General features: G+C 30.8%; 1 protein-coding gene across 2 annotated transcripts in view; it reads right to left on the bottom strand.

The window, feature by feature from the left end:
• Nucleotides 1-2896: 2896 nt before the first annotated feature.
• LOC123263193 (hemicentin-2) overlaps nt 2897-19477 on the bottom strand; it is a 101886-nt gene continuing 85305 nt past the window's right edge. For both annotated transcript variants that reach the window (XM_044725765.1, XM_044725773.1), the window contains exons 10-12: nt 10186-10644; nt 7537-7746; nt 2897-3014 (exon numbers count right to left, since the gene is read on the bottom strand). In XM_044725765.1, coding sequence (XP_044581700.1) covers nt 2971-3014; nt 7537-7746; nt 10186-10644 — 713 coding nt within the window. In that variant the 3' untranslated portion in view covers nt 2897-2970. The remainder of the gene's footprint in view (nt 3015-7536; nt 7747-10185; nt 10645-19477) is intronic.

The following is a 19477-nucleotide window of genomic DNA, read 5'->3' on the forward strand; positions in this document are numbered from 1 at the left end:
CGTGCCCCGCTGTATCGAAAAACAAAAGTAACTAATATTTAAAAAATTTATTAATTTTCTAATGGAAGAAAACTTTTAAACTTGAATAAATAATTTCTGAGTAGTAAAATAATTAAAATTAAGTTTGGGGATATTATACGGACGTATTTAGAATAGTTTGGAAATAATTATACGTATTAATATACGGAATGATAGCGAAGGTCGGAGCATTGACAGTTATGATATATTCAGATTTTAAAAGTGCTATGCCTGAATTTTCAGTTCAGCAAGCTCATCTATTGTCAAACTTTGACTTTAATAGTTAATAGTTGGCAAAGAGCCCGTTATCCAATCGAATATAATATAATATAATATTTTTATTTTTACAACTCTCGAGAAAAGGAAATTAATTAGCTTGAATGTTCGAATTTAACGTTACTTTTTTCTTTCGAATCTCTTAAATTGCTATTCAAACTTCGATACGGGAACTTCTGTAATTTCTTCTTGCTACTTGCTTAATAAAAAAAAAAAAATTTTAACTTTGATTTTTATTCAATGTAATAATTTATTAATTTACTTTGTGGTTTACAAATATTAATCGGCTTTATTCTGAACTTTTTCATCTATTTTTTATTAAATCAAACGCTTTAAAAAAAATAGTATTAAAGTAATTTTATTAAAATAACATTTTACTTGAAACATATTTTTTAATTTATTTATTTTTGAAAAAAAGTGCTTAATTGATGAGTCACTTCATGATCATTAAGAAAAATCCTTACATCTACTACAGCTCGTAATAATAAATTGCCGCTTAATATATTATAGTTTAAAAAAGTAAAAAATAGATTTTAAAAATAAAACGAACCAAAAAATAGAAAATAATTTTTAATGATTTTCAAAGCATTTAAAATGAGAATAGTGACAGTAAATTATCGAAAATAAAAATGTTAAAGTATCGAATTCGATAATAAATATATTTTCAATAAATTTTCCTTGAATAGTTTTTTAACGGGCAGTATATAGAAATTTTTTTAGAGATTAATGAATTATTAATAAGGAGAAAATAATAAAGCTTTTAAAAATACGGGAAATCTTAACTCAGAACGACTTTTCCAATAAAGTAATGTAGAACTTTGCTTCGAAACAGCATCACAGTGGAATACACTGCTTCAATTGGTAATTCGCAAATCTCTAAAAGTTGTTCGAAACTTGTCGATTGCCGGTCTCTGCGATTTGCTCCATCTCACAGATTTAATTGATAATGAGGAATGGAATGAAAAAGTATAAAAAATTACACTCGAGATACACACAACTCATAGAAACTTTCAGCGCTTAATGTCTACTCACCCTCATTTTAAATTTTTATGCCCAGTATTTTTTTTTTTTTTCATATAAAAAATTTATTTTTAAATAATAAAAATAATATCAAGTACAAATTTTCTTATAAACTAATTTACTACACTGTAATAATACATTGAATCTTAACTGTTAGTTGATTATAGTACATATAAATATTTTTTTTTATTTTTATCTATTTTTAATTACTCTTATGAGTAGTTTTGTTTTTAAATTTAAATTTTAGCTTAATTGGATTATGGAAAAATAATTGCACATTTTCTACTCAATATTATCAACTAACTTTAAATGAAAAATAATGATTTTTGACGTTGTTGTAAAATTTTTGACGTATCTGTAAAATTTTTTTCTATAATTTTAGTTTAAAAAATCTTTTATATTCAAATTCCATATTAAATGATCCCATTTTATTTTATGGCGTCTACGGATTACTAGAAAAGAAATCAAATCGAAAATTTTTTCCTTTGTACGTTTGTCTGTCACCTTAAAACGTATTAATATGAATAAAAATTGATAGTTTGTTTTTTATTACCTTTGAACTCATCCAAAAAGAATATTCACATTGAATATTGATATTGACATTATCTATTTAATTCTTTACGTTTTTATTCGGACAAACAAATAAATAAATAAAAGCCAAGGCTCGTAGATTATAATCATAATGAATATCGTCATTCTTATTGCCTGTTAGTGTATTTAACGAGCGGAAGAATATCAATAATTTCCATAAGCAGATCTATAAAAATAAACAATTCTTTTGATTTCCGATTGTGACTGTAAGTTTTTTTTACCAAAGCAAATGAATTGTGTTTATAGAAAATTGAACAAACGCATTCGAATGTTTTAAAATCTAAAACACAGGACTTTTATTGTAAAGTATAAATGAAAATTAAAAATAAAAGAAATGATATTTTTAATTATAGAATATTTTCATTCACGAACAAATAATTAATTTATTTTTAAAATAAAAACGGATGAGTTTTGATTTAATTAATATAAAATTAATATAAAATAATGAAATTTAAAATATGAAATAAAATAAAAAAATTGATTAAAAAAAATTAATACTTTCATGAGAGACGTAATAGTATATTACTGCCCTAGGTATGTAATATAATGTACTATTTATCATTACGGTAACCATTTTTCAATTTAAAATGACTTAATAATTGATTTTACAGAAATAACTTCAAAAAATTTTTTCATGAAAAGAAACTTATTTGTGTTTGAGATATAAACAAAAAATAAATAGTACCATTAATTAATAAAACAATACCAATAAATTAAAAACTAACTTTAATTGAATATTCGGTTGAGTTTCAGCTTTCATACTATGTACACTTTTGATAATATTTACTTCGTTGAACAATAAAACCTAATAAAACGTAAAAAGTATAAAAAAATAATAAATATGTACAAAATAGCAGTCAAAAGTTATCTTATTTAAAATAATAAATAATTAAATAAAACTATATTTTCTACCTAGTCGCTACGAATTCCAATTATAAAATTACATTTAAAAGTAACTACTATAAAATATTAAATTACTTTTAACTTAATTAATTCCAACTTTAATTATTAGAAAATAATAATTTACAGTTAAAAACTTTGTACAAAAAATAATAAATAATAAAATTATCTGTGGAGATCAATTTCAACCTGCGGCAGTAGATCGGGATCTGAAACAAAAAATGAAATAAAAAAATAAATAAATACCTCTGCTGATATAATGAAAAATGTAAAAATTTCTACATGATAAATATGTTTTTTGTAACAGTGACGCCTGAACAACCAAGTGACAACTCGAATGACGGGATGCAGTTACGTTGATAAAAAATTACAAGAGGCAGCCGGAAAAAAGAGGGTGAAAAAATAAACGAGAAGGTAAAGAAAATAAAAGTCATGAGCGTTATAAATCGTGCATCTTGCAACCAAGACGCCGAGATAGAAGAGTAGCTTCTCTTCTGGCTCGTCGTATAGTGACTGTACATAGAACAACCCTCTTTGGTTAGATGCTTCCTTAGATCGTTCTTCTCCGTCCCTTAGTTCTGCACTGAGTCTATACTACTAGTAACTCCGCTGGTGCTTCTCGTACTTTACTCCTACACTCTCGTCCTTTACAGACATCGAGCGGTGTTTCGCGTTTCCTTTCTCCTGAGAACTTAATCACCTTTTCCATGTTCTCGTCTTGGCGTGTATTGCCAACTCAAACCTCGAAGCCAAACCCGAGCCCAAGCTCAAGCCCAAAACCAACTAACTAGAGCTTTAACCATTTAGCTATAATCATTGGCCAAAGTAGTATAAAGTAGCAATAGTATGGCGAACTATCGCGACTGACACTCTTACGCGCCACTTACCTCACTTGCTAGAGTTGCAAGTTTTAAATAGTTTCGAGCCAGAAATTACATCAGGGTAGTTTCACTACCAGCTATGCTAACTGCATTAAATATATTTACATCTATATCTATATCTACTGACGTAATATATATACTGTATATACATATACAGATATCATTCTACGGTGTTATTCAACTGTTTTCACCGTGCGGTACTTTACTTGCTGTTGAGAAGAGCCAAAACGCGGTTTCGGTATAAGTTTGTAAATTACTCCCACGATTTTCGCGAACTCGCTACTTTAGAGACGAACATATAACGAGATAATAGTATATTTTTTATTCCGGTTGAGTCACTTAGGAAAATACAGTAATAAAAAAATTTCTTTAGAATAAAACGATACATTTAGTTTGTGGTTATCCACATAATAAACTCGGGAGAATGAAAAAGAAAACCGTTTCACTTAATTTAACAATCATAAAAGTATTGTGGACGTTAATGTTACTTTAAACTTTTGAATTTTATTCGGTTGTTTGCCAGTGAAATTTCTGATAAAATAAGTCCTTAAATAGGTATTTTACTGCAAGGTTTTCGAGTTGGGAAATAAAAGTGAAGTTGAAAAGCTTAATGCATCCGACAAGTCTTTCGTACTTCGACGCAGATGGAAGTAAAAAAAAAAATTTTTTTTTCTTATGAATTTAAGAGACAACTTGTACTTTCATTTACTTTCGTTTGCACTAGTTTGTGAATAGACTTTTAATCATTACTATTTTTTAATAGATTAATCATAGATTATAAATTTTTTAAAGGTTCTATACTTGTATTTATTGTTTTCAAGTTTAATAATTATAGATTAAGGTGTACCCTCCGTTAATAGACGCCGATTGAATTTTTTTAAATTTGGATTATTTTTTATTACATCTCAAAAATAAAAATTTTGATTACAAATTAAGAACTAAACTAAAACGGATATATAGTAAAAATATCGTAACTAATTTAATATTTTGGAATAAAAAACTACATAGTAAAAAATTTGACGTCATTGAGTGAAAATAGTATATTACACTATTAGGGCAGAAAGTTTGAGATTTCGAACAAAAAAATTTTGAAAAAATTGAAAAAAAGATTTTGAAAAAAAATTGATGCCTGCCCCCGACATTTGCGGCACGAGCGAAGCGAGTGCTGCTGGTCGAGGGGGGGGGGCGCATCAAAAAAAAATTAATGTAAAATCAAATAAAAAATAATTAACAAATATTTTTTTTGAAAAATTTTTAGATTAAATAAAACTGAAATTTCTTGAATTCAACAAACATAATAAAGATTATTCTCGGTTAAAAATAAAAAAAAAAAAAAACGAGCATATTATCTGAAAAATAACAATAATTAATAAAAATCAAACTAAATTGTTGTTACTGCGTAGATTTTTCTAAATAATTCATTAATTAAATAAAGTTGATCCGTTTTACACACGTCACTGTCAAACTGAATCTTAGTACAGTACAATCTGGTTATAAGTTACATCGGATGATCTACTCACTCTTACGGCAGTTATATCTTTATCTATATATGAAATATTTGATTTAAGTAGAAGAAAGAAAGAAATATAACCAAGTTGTATTGTACCATCAATTGTAAATGATCAGCGTAAACAAAACATAGTTAGTAACAAATGACTAATGTCAGTCGCGGTAACGAAATCATTTTATGCTCTCGCTGTTATAAAGGGCGAATGTGTAGATTTACCAATGCACGAATCTTTAACTTTCTGTCTCGAAATAAATGCAAAAGCTGCGTACTTTCGACCGAGGTATAAAGAAAAATTTGTATGTTAAATATTTAACACTGTGAAGCATTTTGTTAAATATTTATTTTATTTTATTCAACGCCAAGCGGCAATATACATAAGAAAATAATATAAAATATAGATTATTATTATTATTATGAGTTTTACTTGTATACCGTTTTCTGGTTTTTACAAGGTTATTTTCCGCTCTATATTATCAACACAATTTTTCAACCCTTTTTTATTATCAACATATTCTCCACTCTTTATATAATCAACATATTCTCCACTTTTTATTATCAACATGTTCTCCACTTTTTATGATCAACATATAATTTTTCGCACACATAATTTCATTCCAATGCGGCTGTGGACCGACTTGTGCTTTCTGTACTGCATTTACCCTATTCCTCACCCCTTTCTGTCGGTTGTTGGAATAGTGGCGATGGGGAAACCACAGAGAAAACCCATGCCAGTACAGTTCGACTACCGGAGCGACCCCCGACGGTTGGTGTTGAAACTATTCGAATAACCGTCGGGGCTCGAACCCTCGCCTCACGACATGATGCACGAACGAACTATGAGGATAATGACTTAGTCCGCTCGGCCATCATGCCGCTTTTATAAAATATAGATTATTAAATTTATCAAATAAATTTAATCAAGTAATATTACATTACATGATGGTAAAGGGAGCAGATAAAAATGAAAAATTCTAAAATTCTAAGATATAATTGCCAGTACTAGGTGGGAAAATATCAGAATTAAAAGAAAAACGATCATTGTATTATTTAACATAAAATCTTTTACCCAAACTTATTTTCATGTGAATAAGAGAAATTTTTTACTGTGTATGCAGTTTTTACATTCATTTAGTTAATTATTACCCGGTAATTCTAAGGTGGCGAGATGAATTTTATATAATTCACGCACTAGTACTTAAGTATAGTACGCCTGTTAAGCTAGCGTGGTGAAATAAGCAGAACCGCTCCTATTTAGATAAATATATTCATCTGTTGAAGCATAAAATTATATTTTTTGGCACTAACTTAGTACTAAATTATTTGCAAAATTATAATCTGGCCATTCCATAGATTAACAAAGCCGGTTAATATTTACATTATATTAATTCGTATATTAAGTCTTCAATTCTAAGTGAAACAGACAGAGTATATTCTTACATAATTGCACGCCTCATAGCGCGAAGCGCGTGAGGTTGTGCTTTATACTCGACTCGTCAAGGTCAAGCAATTTTGTGATCGTTAAATGTCTCTATCACAACCATATTACACTTATACAATAATATAAGTAGATGTACACGGAGAAAACACTTAAATTAAACCATCTTTTACTTTCTAAAATCATTTCATGCTATTTTGAAAAAAAAAACGTTTTGAAAAAAATTTTACGTGGACGTCCGGATGTCACCCCATTTTGGATGTACCAATGATTACTCCCGAACAAATTGATATTTCAAGACCGGACCTTTTTTATTAGTTTACGAATGCGATGAACTGGGTCCATATTTCATATCAGTAGCCTAGTTTACGTATTTATTTTTTAAATTGAATTTTTATTAAAATTTATTACGATATAACCGTACAAAGACAAACGAATTTTTTCTTATTTGTCACGTGAAAACTATGGCGCCACTTGATAAAGCTAGATTTTTTTTAGACTGCGTGCGCATATAACAAGAAAAAAGGGCGCTGATATTAAAAAAAAAAAAAAAATACTCTGTAAGAAATTACTTAATTATAATTTTCTTTTTTTTATCAGTTACACAATTTATTTTTTCTTAAAAAATGAATGAGCGTTATGAGGTGTGCACTTTTGGATTTTCCAAACTTTATTTACTAATATAAATAATTAATAAGCTAAAAGTCATTTAATTTAATGAGTTTACTTTAAATCAGGTCATTGATGATAATAATAATTATTAAATAATTGAATGTAGATATTATTCTATTCATTGATTTTAAGATAAAAAAAAAAATTTTCAGTCGATAAAAAAAATTAATAATAGTAATTGAAGTATAAACTAATGAAATTAAATGAAACATATTAATTTGCGGATAGCTTACCATTCTTACTCTCTTCCATGTACAAACTTGTCCTCTGAGACCGTCTACGATCAGAACCGTACTTAACTCTTGGCTCTATTCTCTGCGCTGATACATATGTGGGAGTTGTAAGGTCTTCTATGTATTCAGCTCTAGGCGTGTGAACACGCTTGCGGCAGATTATTACACCGATAATGATACCAATACCGACTAAAATCGCAGCAGCACCACCTTTAACATTTATATTATAATTTTACTTCAACACAGATATATAATTTGATTTATTATTTTTAAAGAAGTAAAATCATCTTTCATTACAATAATTTATTAATTTATAATCCAATAAATCTTTATTTTTCTTAACTTAAAAAAAGTGTATCGTTATCTCAGATGCGAAATTTCCATTTTATCGGACTATTTTTATGTCATAGGCGATTAATATCAAACGAAGTAAATTCTTCATGAAATCTAATTTGTAGAAGTATTTCATAAGTAAATGTACAGCTGTAAGAATACTTTATGCTCGGTATAAAACAAGTAAGAAGATTTTTGTGTCATGGTACGTAATTTATCATAAGAAATTATTCATTACTTTGTAAGGATACTTTCAAGTCAACTGATTTTATTAAAAATTTTATAAAGTATAAAAGGAATTTTTTAACGGTCCTCTATAAACTAGACTGTCAAAAATTCGGAAAGATACCTGTGAAAATAAATTCTGATGTGATAAACTTTTAATTGTCGAAGATTTGATTTTTTTTGTTTTAAGTTTTATTTCTCGTCACTGTCAATATTTTCTAGGCTAGAAATTATGTACATTGTGAAAATTTTAAATCTATATTTTGATTCATGAAGGTTGCTTAAGATTTATAAAATTTACAAATTTTTTGATTTAGGATGGAATTTGAAAATAATTAAAAGTGGCTCTTTAAATTGTATCTAATTATTCATAAAAATTAAATAAAAGTTAGAAAATAACTTAAAAGGATTATTTTTCAATTAAAATAAAATAGTTATAATTTGATTTCTGATTTTTATTTGTGTCTTGTGCTTTGTTTCTTTTCTTCAATCTCTTAACTTTTGGGAAAAATGAAAAGTTCGCGGATTTTTTAATTCAGAATTTACTGAAAAATATTTTAGTAACACTATTTTGACTATTAAAAAATTGTGATGAAGCTTGAGAATCAAAATATCGATTTGAAATTATAAGAGCGTACATAATTTTCAACCGAAAAAATAATACCATGACGAAAAAGAAAATTAATAGCGTAAAAAAATTCAATTTTTGATACACTGAGAAAAAAGTATTTTGCTACTAAGGATATTTTTTTTGATAATTAGAATACTTGGTATTGTGCTACTAAGAATACGTGGTATTTTGATTACCACAATAAGTATACTAATTTTCACAATACCTAGGTATACTGATTATCAGTATTCCAATGTAACAGACTATTAGATGTTTATAACCTCACTTTACTGGCACAAATCAATTGACTTATAAAGCTAACAAAACAAATTAAAATTAAAATTAAAAGTGTAATAATAAATTTTTTTCAAGCTAATATAATAAATATTAGTTGAATTCTATTTTTACCAGTGCATAAATCAAATAAACTAACTGTTAGTGTTAAAACGTTGATGGCAGTGACAGAGCATATATTATAGTTTACTGCGCAGAGTATAGGTCTTGAACTGACTTATATTCTGATAATCACAATACTTGGTATTTTGATTATCAAAATACCAAGTATTGTGATTATCAAAATACTTTTTTCTCAGTGTAATTTTGAAAATATTTAAGAATCTTGAACTACCCTTAAAAATTTTTTTTCAACTGATCTTTGAAGAGGGCTTTTAAAACATAAATCAAAATTAAATATGAACACAGGCCATATCCGGAATTTTTTTTTACGGCAATTAAATTTGATCTAAATAAAAAAAAAAAATAAACATATGTAGTATCTATTTTCAGACAATTTGTTTACTGATCTTCTGAGAAAAAAAAATCCTAAGAGTTATGAGTTATGAGTTGTGAGCTGGTATAGGTGGGCGTTGAAAAAAAGGAGATGATTGAATCCCTCATACGTGGTGATGTCATTATATTACATCCGGGATCGAAGAAAATAAACAAAAAAACAGCTGAGTTTTTCATGGATTAAAAACTTCCAATTCTTAACTTGCGTTTAAGAATTAATTTACCGTCGAAAAAATTAAAAAAAAATAATAAATGACACATTTATAAAAATAATTCTCGATGTAATAAAAATATTTTAAGCACATTTCAGAAGCAAGCACAGTCGTAAGAAATCTCGATAAATTGACCTTGTCAACTACTTGAAGCGAATCAATTCACTCAAACTACTCGTACGTTCGCTTTTTCAGTTCAATCTTCAATAAACTCAGCCGAATGCTGTACTGTTTCTTTATTTTTCGTTTTTAACGTTTTTACAATTTTTATCATCTACGATTGCTTGCAGATCAATTGCTCTTCTTCGCATGGAAAGTTATTTTAATAAAGAGTTCTGCTATTTCAGTCAATCGTAAACTTAAAATTCGATTTAAGATATTGAAATTATTTTATAAATAGAAAATATGTATAAGAAAAAAAAAATATTAAGCTATTACTTTATAATATAGTTCTGAATAATAACAGCAATAAAAACTTACCAATAACACCAGCAGTGATGAGAAAGTTTTCTAAATTACTCCTTGGAATGATATTTTGCTTATTATCGATAACAAATTCACCCGATACTTCCATATTTCTTTCAAGATCAGTCCCGTAAATTCTTACATTGCGAAAAAGTTTTGGTTGACTTCTTCCATGTTTGTTGATAGCATAAACAGCTAGAGTATAGTCATAACCAGGCTCTAAATCGTTAAGTTGAAAAGTCGGTCGTAAATTTTCCGTCCGATAAATAGGCGGAGCCTCGCCCATCTTTCCTTGGTCACTTTGGGGCGTTTGAAGAGTCTGTGAAGTTTGGAGCAATTGCGTCTCTACCATGGAGCCACGTACTTCCAGCAGGAAGTGCTGAGGTAAACCACCGTCCGAGCCGGGGATGCAATTGACTTCAAGTGCGCTACTCTCGTTGTGAAGAGTACAGTCTATTGGAGATTGTGGTACTTCTGTAAGTTAAAATTAATTTTTTTCCTTGCCTTTATGAATAAACACCATCAGGTAAATTAATTAATCATTTTTTTTTTCTTTTAGTATTTTAATTAATCTTTCAATGCTACTACCAACTTTCTTTTAAATAAATATTATATATTTTTATACAATTATAACTTGTTAAATTGTTAATTTATTTAGTGTTTTGGCTTAATTAACCCGAAATTTTAAAATTATCTTTTATGAAACTTTAATAAATTTGGTGTTAGAAACTTGGTCATCTCATGCTTGTAATCACTTATAAATTATTTACAAAAGCATCTTCAAACATTGCCGCAGAATGCAAGAAGGTTTAACAATTAAAGTATCTTGTCTGCGGGGATAAGAGATGACAAAGTGGTAAGGAATACGTTTATTAAAGAAAATTAACGTTTAAAAAAAGTGTGTATATTTATAAAAGCTTTTTACGCTTTTTCTCCATCACACAGCATATATGATAAAAGAGATTATAGTCAGTCGCACATCAGGAGTATACATTACTCAAAGAATAATGCCAGTGTAAAGACTGAATATCATGTGATAAAGTGTGTATAAATATTATTAAATTTATTACTTTGATGTTGGTGAAGCTAGATAATTTTAGCTAGCGGAAATTAATTGTGAATTAAAACCACATTCTATGAGCAAATAGGGCAATTTAGGGTAAAATGAGTGTTCCGTCGTACGATTAGTTTTATTAGAAAATTTTAAATTAATTAAATAATTTCATATTTTTTTTATTTGTATATTCGAAAATGATTATTTAAATCGGTAAATAATATAAATACTATATTTTATTTTAAATTCAAACCCGTATTTTTAAGTATTTCATGTTATCTAAAAAAAAAGATTTATTCATTTGTTTAATTTTATTTATGGCTGTAAATTTCCCAGCCTAGGTATTGCAATAGCAGTCTAAACAATTTTTTTTGCTCCTTTATATTTTAGTTATTTTCTAGATTTAGAATAGAAAATGAATTTTTAATGGTAATTTTTGGAATATTTTCTTAAATAGTTTTTAATCTGCTTATGGTCATAAATTTGATACCTGGGTTATATTACTTTGGGTTTTTACTTTTGGTAAATTTTGTATTTTTAATCTTTTTATTGCTAACTAAGTTTAGACATATTTTTGTAAACGTATCGCCCATCCAGGTAAAAATCTTAGCATCCGTATTCCCTTTCCTGCTTATTTTTCCAAACTGCATAGCTGGCAATTATCCCGCCTCCAAATTATTTCCTGGTCAACTATTCGTTGCCAAATATTCCTACTCCTAATTTATTCTACTTGTAATTGTAACGCCTAGTTTTTACTCTCCTTGTAATAATTTTTGTATTTTCTCTAAGTCAGTTATTCTTACATACTTTGTAGCGCACAGTCGCATTTCTTTACTTTAAATAAATTAAAGTTAAACTCAACCTCATGGTTTTATTGTACTTAGTGCAACATCTATTATTAGTCTTGCATTTATTAATTGTGAACTAAACGTTTTATTCACAATTTATTTGAGTAACTCATTTACTTGGTATAAAATATAAGCTTTAATTTTATACGTAAAATTTTATATACTTGCGGTAAACCAATCGCGAGTCAAAACATTGGTCCCTCGAGCCGGATAGTTTAAAATTACTTAACTTCCAGTGTTCAATTTATTATTTTATTCGAGTCAGTGCGTACTCGGTTTACAAAATTAAGTGAAAAAAAAAAAAAAAAAATACATTTTCGTCGTCGTTCAGTGCCCGTAGACACCATAAGCTACTATCCTGCACAGTCGAAAGACACATCATCTTTCTGATTCAACACCCAGGACCTGCTTGAAGCTTCTTCATCTGTTCCTGTTCAATAACCGAAACCCTTTGGAAAACTGCATCGTCTGTTCCTGTACAACGCCCAGTATCCAGCATAATTCAATACTGTAATTATCATCCAGTTGGTAAAGTACGTCAATTGGCTACCTATAATTCTATCCTACCTTTTTTGCAAATTGTTTCGCTTATATCTCGTGATATTTTTTCTTTTGCATTGATTCTTATTAACTAGTTCTTATTACTATTATAATATGACTGACGAAAAAATAAAGGCCTTAACAACTAAGCGCGCCGGTGCCAAACGATCTTTAGCATCGTATTTAAATTTTTTAAATAAATTTAATCCAGAAACAGACATTCCTGCTCTTGAAAAAAGATTTCGTGCAATAGAGGAAACTCGTGATAAATTCATATCGTATCAAGAAGAGCTAGAAGAATTGCTCGAAGAATCGGACGCCCTTTTGCAACATCGCGAAGAATTTGAAAACTCTTATTTTACTGCCTTTGGCATAGCCACTAAACTTTTAGAGCAATATGTTAAAAAGAACATTACACATCCTATTACAACGGAACAAACAAATAATAGTACTACAGATTTATTAAATTCGACGAGTCAAAGTCTAGTAGATTCTCCGATGTTAAACGCGGAAGTAAATAATTTACAACAGCAAGAGCAACAAAACTCCAACAATAATAATGCACCGTCTCATTTCCGGAAGTGTTCAAAATTTAGATGCTGTCAATCAGCAACTTCTATTATCTCAATTATCTCAAAAATGCATTTGATAACTTTCATTCATCATCTTTGCCGACAATTCAATTGCCAACATTCAGTGGAGCTTATGATACTTGGTTAGGCTTCCACGATTTATTCAATTCTCTCGTTCATAAGGATCTAAAAATTCCTCCTGTAAAAATTATTTTTATTTGAAAAGGATGCTTAAAGCAGTGAAGCAGCCGATATAATTTCAACTATCGAATCCTCAGACGAAAATTACATCAGTAGCTTGGGATCTTTTAAAAGAAAGATATGACGACCGGAAATATATACGTGATTGTCATATTAAAGCTCTAGTAGATATGCCATCCATATCGAAAAGAGTATTCATTTCGCGCATTTTTAGATCGCGTCCAAAACACTTACGCGCTCTTCAAGCGTTAGGGAGAACCCATAGGTTCATGGGACTCCATATTAATCGTAATATTACGGGAAAAACTTAACTCCTCCGCTCGCGAGCGATGGGAAGATTTGCAGTAGCGGTATAGCTCGTCCTACCGTTAATAATTTAATAGACTTTCTAAAAAGACGTGCTCAGGTAGAAGGAGTTCGACTTCAAAATCCGAAACCCGTATTCGAAAGGCCTAATAAAAAATAATAATAATAACAATCGATCTAATACTCGCTCGCAACAAACATTTGCAACCACCACTCACGAGCAATCTTGTGTATTCTGTGGTGGAAATACTCATTTAGTTTATAGTTGTACCACATTTGCAGCTTTAGATCCTCACGCTCGTTATGAGGCTTCTAGAAATGGTGGATGGTGCACTAACTGTCTAAAAAAAGGACATAGAGCATCCAAATGTACCTCTCAGCCATGCAGAAATTGTAAGCTGAAACATCACACTCTTTTACATTTTGAAAAAGCAAATAATTCTTCCAACCAATCGGTAAATCCTCAAGTTTCTTCTCATTTTGTTGCAAAATAGTACTTATCTTTGCAAGCTCAAACAAGCTCACATGTTTTACTTGCTACTGCTCTAGTTGACATGGTGAATCATCAAGGCAAGAGCAAAACTATTCGCGTATTTTTAGATGCAGGTTCTCAGGCACATTTTATAACTGAAAATGTTGCAAATTTTTTGAATTTAATTAAGAAACCAGCTAATATTTATGTAACTGGGATAGATAATACTTCAACTAGCGTTAAGCATTCTGCTCGAGCTACCTTGCAATCTCGATGCAATAATTACAGGGAATCTGCTGATTTTTTAATTGTACCTCAAATTAGTCAGGCAATGCCTTCGATCACGATTAATCAATCAAGCCTCGACATACCTAAAAATATTAAATTAGCCGATCCCGACTTCTTCAAATCTTCGAAGGTAGATGCCTTAATTGGTGTTAAATTGTTTTACAAATTGCTCGTTGTAGGACAAATACCATTGAAAAATCACTCAAATGCAATTCTTCAAAAACTCAGTTAGGTTGGGTCGTTGCTGGTGAAATTGATGCGCATTCTCTCAACCTTCGCTTGTATCTTGTCATATCTCGATCCATTCGGATCCTCCAGATGTAAGCTTAACCCGTTTTTGGGAAATTGGAAGAACTTTCATCGAATACAATTTTGTCTCCTGGAAGAAAAGGCCTGTGAGGAGCATTATGCTCTTAATACAACGAGAAATACTGATGGAAGGTATGAAGTACGTTTACCCTTTAATAATAAAAAGGCTGGCTTAGGTGAATCTTACGCCGTTGCGTTAAAACGTTTTTATGCATTGGAGCGTAAATTCCAGCAGAAACCCGAAATACAGCGTGAGTACATTGCATTTTTAGATGAGTACTTGGCATTAGGTCATATGTCACTTGCAAAGGATCAAAATACTACAGGTAAAGGGTTCTTTCTTCCGCATCATGCTGTGGTCAAGGAAGACAGCATAACGACAAAAACTCGCGTCGTTTTTGATGGTTCAGCTAAAACTTCAACTGGAATCTCCTTAAATGATACTCTTATGGTAGGTCCTAAACTTCAGGACGATTTACTTTGTATTCTTTTACGTTTTCGATCTCAAATCTATGTTCTCACTGCTGATGCTGTAAAAATGTATAGCCAAGTACGTGTCAATTCTGAAGACACTCCATATCAAAAAATTCTTTATCGGCGAAATACCTCTGAACCTATTCAGATATATACACTTGAAACTACCACGTATGGTACATCTTCCGCTTCGTATTTAGCAATCAAAACATTATATAAACTTGCCGATGATGAGGAGGAGAATTTTCCAATTGCATCCCAAATACTACGTAGAGATTTTTATGTCGATGATGTGCTCACAGGTGCACAAACAATCTCTGAAGCAATTATCCTACGTGATCAACTCATATCTTTATTAAAAAAGGGTGGATTCTGTTTAAGAAAATGGGCTGCAAATCATTCATCTCTGCTTATTGAGGATCAAGAGCATCCTGATAGTGCACATATGTCGTTAGATCCTGACTCATCTATAAAAACATTAGGTATTCGATGGAATTCCCGTGAAGATTATTTCTTTTATGTTGTAAATCTTTCGGTATCCAAGTACATTACAAAAAGGACTGTTTTATCTCAAATTGCAAAATTATTTGATCCTCTTGGTCTCCTAGGTCCAATCATCGTGCACGCAAAAATTATCATGCAGCTCCTGTGGAAAGCCGGGGTAGCGTGGGATGAATCTATTCCTGTTGAGATTCATTCGTCTTGGTCCGCTTATTTGGACCAGCTACCATTAATCAAAAATTTACGCTTTCCTCGTGGAATTACCATACCTGATTCTGTTAAAGTACAATTACATGGTTTTTGCGACGCTAGTGAAAAGGCTTATGGCGCCTGTTTGTACTTGCGTTCAGTTAATTGTCAGGGTCAGATATATATACGCCTTATTTCCTCCAAGTCTCGAGTGGCTCCTGTCAAACCATTGACATTACCAAGATTAGAGCTCTGCGCTGCAGTACTACTTGCTCGTCTTTATCATATTGTAAAGCCAACTATTTTGACAAGCATTCATGAATCATATCTTTGGTCTGATTCTACGATTGTTTTGCATTGGATAAATACGCCAGCTCATCGATTAAAAACTTTCGTATCGAATCGCGTGTCAGAAATTCAAACTATCACTGAGTCTTGCCATTGGCGGCACGTTTTATCACAAGATAATCCTGCAGATCTTATATCTCGAGGACAGCTTCCGTCAGATTTTATTGAAAGTTCCATTTGGATTGATGGACCTTTATGGTTGACTCAGGAAAGCTCAGCATGGCCGGAAGGAGTTCTTACCCCTATAGATATTCCTGATTTGAAACCTCTTATTCCTAAAATTGCATGTTTGAAAATTGAGATAAAAGAGTATAACATCATCGAAAGATTTAGTTCTTTTAGTAGGATGCAGCGAGTTATAGCATTCATTCTACGTTTTATACACAATGTTAAAAAACCCAGTAGTGAACGTAAATTTGGTCCACTACTTAGTACAGAATTAGCAATATCTCATGACTTGATTATACGTTTAGTCCAATCCAGTTGCTTTTAAAAAGAAATAGAATCAATTAAAGTTGGGAATCACTTCCTTCATGTAGCAAATTAATTCCATTAAATCCGATCATAAACGAAGACGACATTTTACGTGTTGGAGGTAGACTTGCTTATTCTTCTATTGCTGAAGAACAACGTCACCCAATCTTATTACCTGCTCAGCATCACGTGACTAAATTAATTATCAAAGCCGAACATTTTCGACTTAAACATGCAGGTATGCAAGCAACACTATACTCAGTTCGCCAAAATTATTGGCCGTTAAATGGACGCAGCGTCACACGTAGCTTGATTCGTAAATGCATACCTTGTTTTCGCGCAAAACCGCGTCTTGCTAATCACCCGATGGGAACTCTTCCCACTCAGCGGGTCACATCTTCGCGTCCTTTCTTACGCGTAGGAGTTGATTATTGTGGACCCTTTTATATAAAAGAAAAACGTCATCGTAATCGCGGCCGCGTAAAGGTTTACGTGGCAGTATACATTTGCATGTGCACAAAGGCTGTTCATTTGGAACTTGTCAGTGACCTTACCACTGAAGCATTTTTAGCCAGCCTCAAGCGACTTTTTCAAGACGAGGAAAAGCAATAGAAATTCACTCCGATAATGCTACTAACTTTGTCGGAGCTAAAACGAGCTAAATGAGCTCTATGATTTATTCAATTCGAAAGCGCATCAAAATATAATAACTGAATTTTGTAACGCAGAAAAGATTGATTGGCACTTTATCCCCCCTAGAGCTCCGCACTTTGGTGGAATCTGGGAAGCCGCGGTAAAATCATTTAAGCATCATTTAATTAGAACCGTGGGTGATACCTTACTTACTTTTGAGCAATTAGAAACATATATCATTGAGATAGAAGCTATCCTAAATTCAAGGCCAATTTCTCCTATGTCATCCGATCCTAATGACCTTCTTCCCTTAACTCCATCTCACTTCCTCATAGGTAGTCCGTTGACCTCTTTTCCACAGGTTGATTTCACAGATACCCCAATCAACCGCCTATCTGCTTGGCAACATGCTCAACAGCTCAAGCAGCATTTTTGGATACGCTGGCACAAGGAATATCTTCATCAATTGATTAAATTTAGTGGATCTCCGCGTAAATCAGTTAACATCAAGGTTGGAAACTTGGTACTAATCTTTGAAGAAAATTTGCCTCCTTTGCAATGGGTCCTCGGGCGCATCACCGCTGTTCATCCTGGAAAGGATGGCATTGTCAGAGTGGTCACCCTTAGGACAAAAACGGGCACATACGACCGTTGCGTTAAGAAGCTTTGTCCACTTCCCATCGATGAAGAGGATGACGACTTCACCGAATCTGCTTGAACTAGATGGTTCAAGGGGGGCGGCATGTTCCGTCGTACGATTAGTTTTATTAGAAAATTTTAAATTAATTAAATAATTTCATATTTTTTTTTATTTGTATATTCAAAAATGATTATTTAAATCGGTAAATAATATAAATACTATATTTTATTTTAAATTCAAACCCGTATTTTTAAGTATTTCATGTTATCTAAAAAAAAAGATTTATTCATTTGTTTAATTTTATTTATGGCTGTAAATTTCCCAGCCTAGGTATTGCAATAGCAGTCTAAACAATTTTTTTTGCTCCTTTATATTTTAGTTATTTTCTAGATTTAGAATAGAAAATGAATTTTTAATGGTAATTTTTGGAATATTTTCTTAAATAGTTTTTAATCTGCTTATGGTCATAAATTTGATACCTGGGTTATATTACTTTGGGTTTTTACTTTTGGTAAATTTTGTATTTTTAATCTTTTTATTGCTAACTAAGTTTAGACATATTTTTGTAAACGTATCGCCCATCCAGGTAAAAATCTTAGCATCCGTATTCCCTTTCCTGCTTATTTTTCCAAACTGCATAGCTGGCAATTATCCCGCCTCCAAATTATTTCCTGGTCAACTATTCGTTGCCAAATATTCCTACTCTAATTTTTCTACTTGTAATTGTAACGCCTAGTTTTTACTCTCCTTGTAATAATTTTTGTATTTTCTCTAAGTCAGTTATTCTTACATACTTTGTAGCGCACAGTCGCATTTCTTTACTTTAAATAAATTAAAGTTAAACTCAACCTCATGGTTTTTACTTAGTGCAACATCTATTATTAGTCTTGCATTTATTAATTGTGAACTAAACGTTTTATTCACAATTTATTTGAGTAACTCATTTACTTGGTATAAAATATAAGCTTTAATTTTATACGTAAAATTTTATATACTTGCGGTAAACCAATCGCGAGTCAAAACAATGAGACGGATTCAAAGATAAAATTTTTTGCTTCTTTTAGTGTATGCTTTGAATGAGTTATGCGTTGATTCAACTTTATTAATAATTCCGATAGATGACAGTAATGTAGGGATACAGCAATTGCATTTTTGGTTTGATTAACCCTTCAGTACCAACGTTAAAAGAATTTTACTCACGCTCGGTTTCAACCTCAATTATTTTTTTAAATTCAAATGGAGACTTGAAATTTTTTTTATTTTCCGAAAATTTATATTTTTTTGTAACTGTTTATTAAAAAATTACTTATTTTCGGCTCTTTTCGGTAAGCGCTCCGCCGCCATATTTGTTTATATCGATGTTAATTAAATGTGAGATTTTTTCTCATGGCGAGATTAAAGAAGATATGAGCCGAATAACGTGGATACTGAAGGGTTAAGACATCCCAATGCCTTAGA

The sequence above is a fragment of the Cotesia glomerata genome, linkage group LG1, assembly GCF_020080835.1.
Source record: "Cotesia glomerata isolate CgM1 linkage group LG1, MPM_Cglom_v2.3, whole genome shotgun sequence".
Classification (NCBI taxonomy): Eukaryota; Metazoa; Arthropoda; class Insecta; order Hymenoptera; family Braconidae; genus Cotesia; species Cotesia glomerata.